This window comes from Pseudopodoces humilis, chromosome 17 (genome assembly GCF_049639895.1).
Source record: "Pseudopodoces humilis isolate 2021_Gansu_Grassland_sample_001 chromosome 17, ASM4963989v1, whole genome shotgun sequence".
NCBI lineage: Eukaryota > Metazoa > Chordata > Aves > Passeriformes > Paridae > Pseudopodoces > Pseudopodoces humilis.
The window spans coordinates 3,826,739-3,838,050 of NC_142216.1; the positions used below are offsets into that span (position 1 = coordinate 3,826,739).

Here is an 11,312-nt window from a genome sequence, read left to right on the forward strand (position 1 = left end):
CAAAACAGGGACAAAACTGATTCATCCTAAAAATACAAACTCTAATGGTACCACTAACAGCCTCTGACCCCTAGGAGGGAGCTGAAGTTGTCAGGTCAGGTAATAACATAGTGCTGGCTGTTCAACAGAGTGGAAGAAAAGATGTGCTCTTCCATGAAAACAAGTGAATTCTGCATCTGTGCCCTTTAAGCGAATGAATGATTGCTTAAAACAGTGGGGATGGAATTCAGGTGGGAGCAGTTGGGATGTTCACAGCCGCTGTGTCTGACTCCATGAGGAGGTTGGAGTGGCTATGCTGGATCAGCCCAGATCCTGATGGAGCCTGGGAGCCAGTTCCCAGCGAGGGCTGCAGATGAGTTCCTGGAAGGACACCCACCCGTTATATGACAAACAGGATGTTTCCTAGGACTCATCCAATCCTGCATCCAACTCCTTCTTTCAGGCTGCATTAGCTGAATGTGCCTAAAAAGTAATGTAGTAACCCTGAAAAAACTCCTCCATCAGTTTGTGGTTTCTGCCCTTGAACCCATGTACGCTTGTGTCATTTGGGAGATCCTGAGGCAAGGTGCTTTCACAGCTCAGCCTTGCCTCTCTAATGAAAAATCCATTTTGATTGCTTGGATGCTTCCACATACTTTCATTCAGTGCCCCTCAGTTTGTATATTGGGGAGGGGAGACATGGATATCAAAACTGAAAACTGAGCGTAGCCTAAGTCTGTTCTTCCCAGACTGGGAAGTTCTTGTTTGATATTTGCTGTTTAAAACTATTTTGTACCTTTCATTGTTCTTGTTCCTCTCAAAGTCTTTTCCATGGGTTTATAAGTGCTGAGATTTCTGAGAAGCCACAGAGAGTTCAGCTCTGTGGGACAATTTATAATGTGCTTGACATATAAACATAGTAAAGCTCCCCAGGCATCTCTTGAGCTCATAAGCTCCTCTGGGACCCTTGCATAGTAGATCAAGTTTAAGACGAGCCCTAACATTATTGTGACAAAAAAGCAGAAAAAAAACAGGATTCTTGATTACTGATAATTTATTTTGAAGCAAAGCTTAGAGTTCCTCAAATACCCTGCATAAATAACTGCTTTAAATACTGTTTCTCACTATCTTGATCAACGGGAACATCTAAAAGCTTTTTCAGCCCCCCTTGGCTTGGTAAACAGGCAGAATTTGAAGGCTTACCCAGAAGTACTGTAAATAGTATATGTAAACACATCAACATTTTCTGCAGTGAATTGCTTTCAAAGGATATTTCAGGTTTAAGTAGTCACTAAAAGACAAAGTAAAAGTCTCTTGGATGAGCTTTGTTTATTTTTGAAGCATGTGCTTCCTCAAAACTCTTTTGTCAGAGCACTGGACTACTTCACTCATCACTCAGTTAATTAGCAGGACATGGTTTTGACCATGGCAGTTTCTCTCTCAAGACTACCATCCTAAGGAATAAATGAAGATTTTTTTTTTTAAATAATGTATATGTCAGTGTATTTCCTTGGATTATGCATATGAGTATTTCCAGATGTGTAACCCCTGGCTGACAGCTGGTTGTTTATCCTTACCTGGCATCGGCAGTGCTGTGTTTTCAAACCCAAAGCACGTTCTGGGGCTTGGGCTGCCTCAAATATCACAGTGCCAGGGCCAGTAGAAGAGCAGAAAGTGGGTGATGCAGCTGTCAGGTGAAGTCTGGGGTCTCAATCTCTGGGATTTTGCTGTAGTAAAAGAGAGGAAGAAACCAGCTGAAGGAGACCCTTCTCTGCTGGCTTTTTCTGCTGCTTCAGGCTCAACCCTTCCAAAGACAGGCATTGCCCTACCTGACCCTGATGGGGACAGCCCCAGTCTCCCAACAAGACATATTAGTCTGGTGTTGGTGTGCATTATTATGGATAGGAGGAGAACATGACTTAGTGAATCTGTCTGCTTTAGCTGGGTCTTTGTGGTGCTGGGTGAAATTGCAGCGAGTGACTTCAGAGGCTCTGGGCTGGCCGCTGTCTCCGAACCCCAGCGACAGCAGGACAGTGCCACCACGTGGCCCTGTGCCGAGGGGACTGCAGGGATGTCACAGCACAGCCCTGCCTCCAAGAGGGAGCTGAAATGAATTTACATCTTGGAAAGAAGTAATAAAATCCATCTCATCTTTTTCGTTTATTGGAAGACTTAATGGAAGTGTAGAACTTTTAACATTTTCATTAAACCAGTCCAATTTTGCTTGGAAACCAACTTGCACAGTTAACAGGACAAGGGGAGAGCTCATGACATTACTTTTAACTGATCAACCTTTTCTTTTTGTTTCTTTTCCTCTCTCTTGTGGCAGTATTGCCGAATGCTGTAGCACTCCGTACTCACTGCTGGGGTTGGTCTTCACAGTCTCTTTTGTTGCTTTGGGAGTTCTGACTCTCTGCAAGTTTTACTTGCAGGGTTACCGAGCGTTCATGAATGATCCTGCTATGAACAGGTGAGTGCCTTGTGCCCAGGGTCTGAAAAGAAACAGATAAAAGGGGATTTATATAAAAATACCGGGGTGGCATTGCTAGTTTTTGACTCTTGACCTTTTGACAGGTTTTTCGTATTCCAGTCTGTGTGTACATTGAAAAGATTTGAAGTGAAAATACTTGTCACAGACTTCTTGGGAGATTGTTCATTTCTGCACAAATTCAGGGCTGTTACTTGGGATTTACAATTGCTTTTATTTTCATGAGTCACTGAAAATTTTTCACATGCTTGCATAATATAAACACTTCATATTTTCATTTCCTCATCTCCCCTCTAATCATGTATGAAACATTACTAAACTGTGAGGTTTAAAACACAGCATTGTATGGTTTGCTTGTAAATTGTTATGGGAAATAACCAAAATGCCTTTTCTCAGGCTTGTCTCAACTTGTCTAATATGAAATTGGGATCCTGACGCTGCCTTTCCTGTTCCTTCAGCCCATAACTCTATAGAGAGTTGAGACCATTTGTAAAAGAATGTTTTACATTTTGGATTCCAAGATGTGGAAGCAAAAATTATATAAATTTGGGCTGTATAAGATTAGTCTATGTATAACCATCTTTTGGTGAAGCATGTACTTACTGCATCAGATAGTTGTGGTGATCCTCAGAGGCATTAATGTCACTCTGAGGTTCCAGGACAGAAAGAAGTGGACAGCTGTATTTGGTTTAGGTACATGGGGAATAAACTCAAAAATGGCAAAATCGGTAATTTGCCTAAACTGGGTCCTTAAAATGCTTTGTGGTGTCTGAGCTGGATGTAGCCCAAACACTGCTTGTCAGGAGCAAAATCTGCTGGTTCCTAAGCCCAGCACTTGAGCATTTCTGAAAACATCCCTCCCTGGTTAAAGCCTTCCAAGGACACCAGTGAAACCTAAAACCAGTGACATATGAAAGGTTGTGACAGATGCAGACAGTTTATTTCCTGGTGTTTCTAGATGTACTTTTGAAGCAGCATTGACACAGAGATGTGATTGTTTGTTTTTTTGACTGTGTTGATCTGCAGGGGGATGACTGAAGGAGTCACACTCCTGATCCTGGCCGTGCAGACGGGTTTGATTGAGCTCCAAGTTGTGCATCGGGCGTTCCTGCTCAGTATTATTCTTTTCATTGTGGTGGCATCCATCCTTCAATCCATGCTGGAAATTGCTGATCCCATTGTCTTGGCATTGGGAGCCTCAAGGGACAAGTAAGAGACTGGTTTCCTAAACTGAGAGTTACTCAATGCTCTTTTAGGAGGTGATAAACTAGTAATTGATGGCTTTTAGTACTTGTAAAGTTGCCTTGGTTTTTTCTGTATGCAGATTTCTTTTCTAGTCCAAGTTCTCTAGTTTTGTGGTTCCAGTTAAGCAAATCCAGGACTGTGCTGTCCCCACCCACACCCCATTGTGTGGATTTGCAGAATGATTTTTCTTAACCTCCTCTGCAGTTGGGTGGGTTTCCCTCCAAAGCAGTGATCTCACACAGCTATTGAGGGCGGGAAGCTTCTAGGAGTGACCATGTGTTAGATACTGTAAAACCTATTCTTTTTGTGATCCCAAAATAATAAGATTTACTGGCACAAAATAAGAGGTGGAAGGTTTGTCTTACTGTCTCACATGTTTGGATTGTATGGGATTGTTCAGTTTCAGTTGTGTTTTGAAGAGCTGTATAGGGGCTACATGGTGTTCTCATATGAATCTGGTTTTATCTTTGTCAATTGCGTTTGTCTTTTCCCTTTCTGTAACCTGTGAGTGAAGAAATGAACAGAGGTTTGTTTATGTGTAGAGTTTGTTTAGCTTAGAGGTGTTCTGCGTGCAGCAAGTTAACTTCTAGGATAGAAACAGAGGGAAAGGGAGTAGAGCCAGGATAGGAGCATCTGCCCAGCTTCAACAATTAGACTGTGGGGATAGTGAGTTTTAACTCTTCTGCCAAATCTCCCAGGGAGTTCTAAATCAGCAAGAAATGGGATAAATTCCACTTCAGCTCTCCCTTCCTCCCTCACCCACAGACACAGAACTGCAGACCTCAAAGTCACTCTGATGTTTCTTCAGACTGTATTGAATTAATCAGCTTGTGCTGCCGTCCTGTTCCCCCAAATGCTTTTCTTCTGTACCTCATCTCCAGAGCTAAGTGAGGTTAAAATACAACCTGAGGAACAAGTAGAGGTAGTATAGTAAATTACTGGAGATACTCTGAAAGCCTTCACAAATGGGTGGGCTGTAAAAAGATTGATGGTGTGTTTAGGTTGGGGGAGGAGATTAGGAAGAAGTAGATGATAGGAGCAGAGTAAGAACTGGCAGAGATAAATGTTCAAGTCCTGCTACATTTCTTCTTTTGTGATCTCTGATTTGGGGAATATACTTCTAAAGGCAGCAGGGTTAAATCTGGTGACGAAAGGAAGTAGCTTTGCCCCACACATAATAGCAAAATCATGAAGAAGAGTTACAAGAATTATTGAATTTTTTAATTATTAAAGGTTACCTCTTGTTTGTTTAGAGAAGTGTCCAAACAGTTATACATTTAATAATTTATTTTAATGGACTTCCATCTGTAACATTCAGTACCTCAAGTACTTACTTTGCCCATAATTTTTGTCTTTCTATTGCAAGCAGCAAAGGTCAGTTGAGAGGGAACTTTGCACAGTTGTAGGCATGTGTGCAAGCTGGGAATGAGACTGTGCTCAAGGAAAATAAAAACTCCTTTCAACAAGATAAAGCCTTGAGCAAACATCTAATGTGCCTACATCCAGCAGCCATTCTATTCTTATTCTGACACTAAAATCTGACTTGAAAAATAAAAACCTATTGTGTTGTTTTGCAGGAGCCTGTGGAAGCACTTCCGAGCAGTCAGCCTCTGTCTGTTCCTACTCGTGTTCCCTGCGTACATGGCCTACATGATCTGTCAGTTTTTCCACATGGATTTCTGGCTGTTGATCATTATTTCCAGTAGTATTCTAACCTCTCTTCAGGTAAGAACATCAGCCCTGTGAAGCCCTGCATTAACTGTGATACTGTTATTCTAAAGGAGAAAATACATGATAAGAAGAGAACAGGGATGAGAGAAGGGCAGAATTACAAGGGGTGATAAAAAAATCTCTTTCTGTGTCCTGTATCTGAGGCTGAGGAGCTCCTGAGTGGGCTGAGAACAGAGGTGAATGGAAGTCTACCTCAAATTGTAAAGCCAAAAGGCTTTTGAGGGTGTGTAACTATTATAGTAAAAAGGATTTTTCCCAGAGTACTCATTTATGTGCCATTACTTAGCTATAATACTTTGAAAGCGGTTTGATGTTCAAAACACAGTAGTGTAAATAGAGGAAATGTTTTATAGTATAAGAATTGTTATTAGTTGGGTTTATATTATTAAATTTTTTTAATTGCCCCTTAAAATGCTCAGTGCTCCTGTTTAATCAACTCAGCTATGTTCTGAACTCGGGAAGGTAAAGAAGGGGAAGTACTTGAGAACAAGCTTAAATGTTTTACAAGAAAGAACAACTTTCATTTGTCCTGAAGTTCAGCAACAATTTCACTGCTTTGGGGCTTGCCCTCTGTCCAGCTTGGAGGTGTAGTGTGGACAGAGCTCAATGGCCAGCACTGACTCAAGCTCCAGCTCAGAACTGCAAGCAGAACTCAAGGTCTTGCTGTGTGTTACAGGTGCTTGGGACACTCTTCATTTACGTTCTGTTCATGGTGGAGGAGTTCAGGAAGGAACCAGTGGAGAACATGGACGATGTGATCTATTACGTGAACGGCACGTATCGGCTGCTGGAGTTCCTGGTGGCTCTGTGTGTGGTGGCCTACGGCGTCTCAGAAACCATCTTTGGGGAGTGGACTGTCATGGGCTCCGTCATCATCTTCATCCACTCCTACTACAACGTGTGGCTGCGGGCCCAGCTGGGCTGGAAGAGTTTCCTCCTTCGCAGAGATGCTGTGAATAAGATAAAATCTCTGCCCGTGGCCACAAAGGAGCAGCTGGAGCAGCACAATGACATCTGTGCCATCTGCTACCAGGTAGGAATGGAAGTGTCAAAGGATTGGCTTGAGTTGAAATACCCCCAGACTAAGTTCAGTCTTCAGCTAATAAAATAAGTGACTTGAATTATGTGTAATGAATAATGCTGCGCTCAGTAAGTTACTGGAATCACCCAGTTTTCTGCTTTGTGCAGACTGAGTTGGAGTGCTGTCACCAAGATAATTCTTAGGAACGAAGAGCTTGGATGTACTTAAATTGCCTTTTTTTTCCCCTCCAGTTACACAGCAAACTCTGTCCTTAAGCTGCTTTGATACCTCTCATGTTTGGCTTGAGCTGGTCTCAGTAGTAGCAGCAAATGTGCTCTTTCTTCATTACTGGAGGATTTTGTTAGTGAAAGCCAACACGTTCTTGGTAGCTGATTTGTCACTATTCTGTAGGAGCAGCTCCGTTTCTACAGACATTGCTGCTTCGTGTGCAGTGTCAGTTTTGTAGCAAAAACCTAATTATCAAAAGGTTAAGGGTCTTGCTAACATAAGCCAGCAGATGTAAGGACCTTAGACATTAATGCTGAAAGTAATATCTTTATCACACTTCTATCTCCAAAGTCTCTTCCTCTTGAATAGGAATTGTAGTTATGTGTGACAATGAAAGAATCACCCTAACATTAGTAGTGTACAGTTAAGAGTGGGATTGGATTGGCTCCAAACTTGATAGAAATTCTTTGAAGGAGTAAAACTGCCAGATAGAACGACAGTGTTCAGAACACCAGACTAGAATTACGTGGGTCTCAGCTGGCAGAGTTCATGGTGTCACTTCATTTCTGCTGTTACATGTTGTATCTGTCATTGTCCTGTTTTCACTTACACAATTGTTTCTTAAGCAAACCAAGCCTGTGATTCTTGTCCTGAAAAGGTCATGTTTAATAATATCTTACAAAGGTTTTTTGCCTCATTTTTAATACCTGTAATAAAGAAAGCAAGACCTGGCCTGTATTTGCACTGTGTGTGTATCAGAGAATCATTAAGGTCAGAAAAGACTCCAAGATCAAGTCCAGCTTGTGACTGATCCCCACAGCACTGAGTGCCATGTCCAGGCCTTCCTTGGACACTTGCAGGGACAGTGACTCCACCACCTCCTTTCCAATGCTTGATGACCTTTTCTGTGAAGAAATTCTTACTGATGCCCAAAACAAACTTCCCCTGCCACAGCTTGAGGCCATTTCCTCTTGTCCTGTCACTTGGTCACTGAGAGAAAAGACTCAGCCCCACCTGGTTGCCCTCTCCTGTCAGGGAGTTGTGCAGAGCCAGAGGGTCCCCCCTGAGCCTCCTTTTCTCCAAACTGAGCTCCCCAGCTCCCTCAGCTGCTCCTCATGTGAAGCATTGTGGGTGTGGAGGAAGGAACATTCTCTTCCTTGTCTGTGGACTGCTTCTGTCTCTTCCACGCCTGGTGAGCCCATTAGATGTGTGAGGTGAGAGGAGAGGAATGGGATCACAATAATATATTTCCTTTTTTTTTTTGTTTTTTTTTGTGTCTTTCAGGATATGAAAACTGCTGTAATCACACCATGTAGCCATTTTTTTCATGCGGGTTGTCTTAAGAAATGGCTGTACGTGCAAGAAACCTGCCCTCTGTGCCACTGCCAACTGAAGAGCCCTTCACAGCTCCCGGGACTGGGACCAGAGCCAGTGCAGCAGCCAAATCCTAGTGCAGAGCAAAACACCAGGCCTGGAGACACAGCTGAGCCTGGTGCTGAATGTGACCACGGGCCAAGTGTGAAGGACAGCCCGAGCAGGGGCCACGATGGACACGACAGCCCCGAGGCCTCTGCCCAGCCCGGGGTGTCTCCCAGCATGGACAGTGACACGAGCCCCTGTGAGGCCAGCCAGGGAGCAGCCTGTGCTGCAGAACTCACTGCAGCCCCAGAGGGGTGCCCTGCTCCAGATCTGAGCGTTTGTGTCCAGCTCTGAGGCTACAGAGGATGACGCGGGAACAAACACATTTCAGAGATCCACGTTTGACTCAGAAGAAAACCAGTCCTTCCACAGCTGTGAAAGAAGTGTAGCTATTAATGCTGGTCAAAATGTAATCTCCCATGCTGATTTTTATGGGCTGCTTGGTAGTGGTAACTCCAGTGAGATGTAGTAGAAATGACTCCAGAAGCTCTCTGAACTGTGGGCATAGGAAGGATGTCTGGGAATAAATAGTGCAAGAGTGTTTTCAAGATGTAGGTGAGGGGTGAGAGGAGCGAGAGGTCTGTGAGACGTTGTGGCCAGTGGGACAGGAGGCTGGCTTGCTTTTGGTCAGGGAGAGGAGTTGCACAGAGCCATGTCCCAGGTCCTGAGGGGCGTTACAGGCCGCGAGTTGCCGGTCTCTGGCGGATGGGCAGCTTTGGTTGCTGACATTTTTTATGGCACGTAAGCAAAAATCAAAGATGTAACAGCAGTGATTGTACCAGGAGATGGAAGCACTCTCAATACGTCGTGTGTATGCTTTGGGTGTTCTTGGGGCAGTTGCATTTGAATTCATGTAATCTATAGTGACTCTTGACTTTAATGACAGAGTCATCAATATTTTGATGTATATGAAACTTTTGCTCATAATGGGCACAGTGTGGGCTGCATGAAGTAAACTAAAGCTCTCATGAACGCTTTGCCTCTGCAGGAGGAAAGTGGGATGAGCTTTAGGGCACGGATAGAGGCCTTGCAGGACTGTGCTGTGTAATGTTTAACCCTTGCAGCTGAATTAAAACAGTATTAAACTCTGGCGATATTTGCACTTTGGGAATGAGTACATTATTGTGTATGATCAGACTCCGCAAATGCCACTTTTAAAAGCTGTTAATAGGTTTGCACCTTTATTTCTTTGACGAGGACATGTCCATACTTAAATTTTTACATTCATCATGGCTTCAAGTAGAACAAGGGACTGGGGTGGGGAAATAGGTGGGAGTAGGGGGCAGGCAATTTTTTATGTGAATTTTGATATGAAGAGAAATTAGTCACTTATTTATACGATAGGCTTGACTCAAGTGTTTTTCAAAGTCGGTATTCCTAATGTGAAATGTGATACTATTTTATTTTTAGTAGTAAATTTGGATGTAGACTGACAGACATAGCTGAATGTCTTAATAAATTACATTTGAAGATTTTTACACCTGGTTATGTGATTCTTGCACTGAAATTCCACAAGTACATGTTGAGAGGCTCGAGAAACAGCCCTCTGTTCCCCCTGATGAGTGAAACTCCCTGTGTCTGTGTTCTCCCCCACTGCCATTTCAGTGCTCAGGGTCCTGGTGGTACCTCCTGCCCTCCCCTGCTCTTGCCACCAGATCTTGGCCAATGCAGAACTCATCCTGGAGGCTGTGCCTGCTGCTACTGAGCCCCACACAAACCCCAAATCTCTTTCCTTCCCCTGACAGGATGGGAACATCAGTCACACCATCTTCTGATTCTGTATATCAATTTTGTTTTCTTGTCTATTAATCAGAAATTGGGATTTCTCATGTGCTTTCAGTGATCATCCCCAAACTTTTATTAGCAGCTTGGTGTGTTTGGGGAGGGGAGGAAAAAAAATAAAATTTCTTGTACTCTTTTCTCCTGTCAATCCATGGTCTGGGTTCTGCTCTTGCATGCCTGCATTTCTGTGGAATTTAATCTTTCTCAAAAGGATGTTTTGTCCATGCCCAAGCTTTCCATCTACACGATTTAGTCTGTTTCCATTCTTGCCACACTTTATAAGTCTGTGGAGTCAGGAAATGGGGATTTTCTGGAGAGGGCTGTTACAGGATGCTCCTTAGTATGGTGGGAAAAAGGCTTTCCCTCAATTCACAGAATGTGTTTGAAGGATGCTCTCCTGAACTCTGCTTGCTGTCCCTGGATGTGGAAAAATAATCCCATAAACTTGTGAAACAATGGGAAACTTGGGATGGGATCACCTCACCTCCATGGAAGGGAGCAAGTGTTACCCAGGTGGGAAGAGGTGGGAAGAGCCAGACTTGGTCAGCCTTGGGAAGGGAGGCTGGAGGGCTCTCTTGGCCACAGGGGTACCTCAGGTGACCCCAGGGAAGGGAGGGAGAGGAACTCACCTGTGGGATCACCTGGGGGCAGCAGGGCAGGAAGGAGCCACGGGGGTCATTCCTATCCCACAATGTCACATCGAAAAAATAACAACCCCCTGAGGTTTGTTTTCACTGCTGACAGCATTTCTCAGCCTGACTGATCTCTTGGCCATGGGCCTTTAATTTATAACCTGAATTCTTCATAGCTAATTGGTGGTGCCAAAGCTGTAGGAAAGGATTTACAGCAGTGGGTGAGCTCACCTGGAGGCTTGTTGGGAATCAACAGGCCAGCAGCAGGTTCCACACACAACTGCCTGCCAGGATTACAGGATGGGAAGGTGGATGCAGCACTGGAAGGGAGCCTGGCAGACCGGGAAGGTTTGTGATCTCTCAGGGAAAATGATGACCCCAAAGTGACTGTTCTGTGCTGCAGAAGGTGCCCCAAGATGTGGGGGTTCAGGGAGTCCTGCAAAGATGGGCGTGATGGGATGGAAACAGCTCTGATGTGCTTCCTACTGAAAAAAATGGTCCCTTAAAGAGGGAGAGGAAGGGGAGCAGAGAGAGGCTTGCAGAGCTCACAGGAACAGGGCTTGAAAGTTACATCCATGAGGTGCCAGCCAACACTTTACAAAGAGTTGTAAGAACCAAGTGAGGTGGAGCATGTCCAGTGCTGCAGGGTGGGTGAGACACAACAAACTGGTCTGTAAAACCTGGACTAGAAAACTTCAGGGAGGTTGTGGTGGTGAGTCTATTCAATTTTTTTGCTTCATTTTGGGTTTTTGGCAACTCAGAAATGCTGGCAGGGTACTGTTTTCTG

The 11,312-nt window shown here is 44.1% G+C and overlaps 1 protein-coding gene across 4 annotated transcripts in view; it reads left to right on the top strand.

The window, feature by feature from the left end:
* RNF145 (ring finger protein 145) overlaps window positions 1-9,589 on the top strand; it is a 46,229-nt gene extending 36,640 nt beyond the window's left edge. For all 4 annotated transcript variants that reach the window (XM_005523624.3, XM_088063718.1, XM_088063721.1 and 1 more), the window contains 5 exons: window positions 2,309-2,449; window positions 3,494-3,676; window positions 5,290-5,437; window positions 6,120-6,476; window positions 7,977-9,589. In XM_005523624.3, coding sequence (XP_005523681.2) covers window positions 2,309-2,449; window positions 3,494-3,676; window positions 5,290-5,437; window positions 6,120-6,476; window positions 7,977-8,405 — 1,258 coding nt within the window. In that variant the 3' untranslated portion in view covers window positions 8,406-9,589. The remainder of the gene's footprint in view (window positions 1-2,308; window positions 2,450-3,493; window positions 3,677-5,289; window positions 5,438-6,119; window positions 6,477-7,976) is intronic.
* Window positions 9,590-11,312: the final 1,723 nt, after the last annotated feature.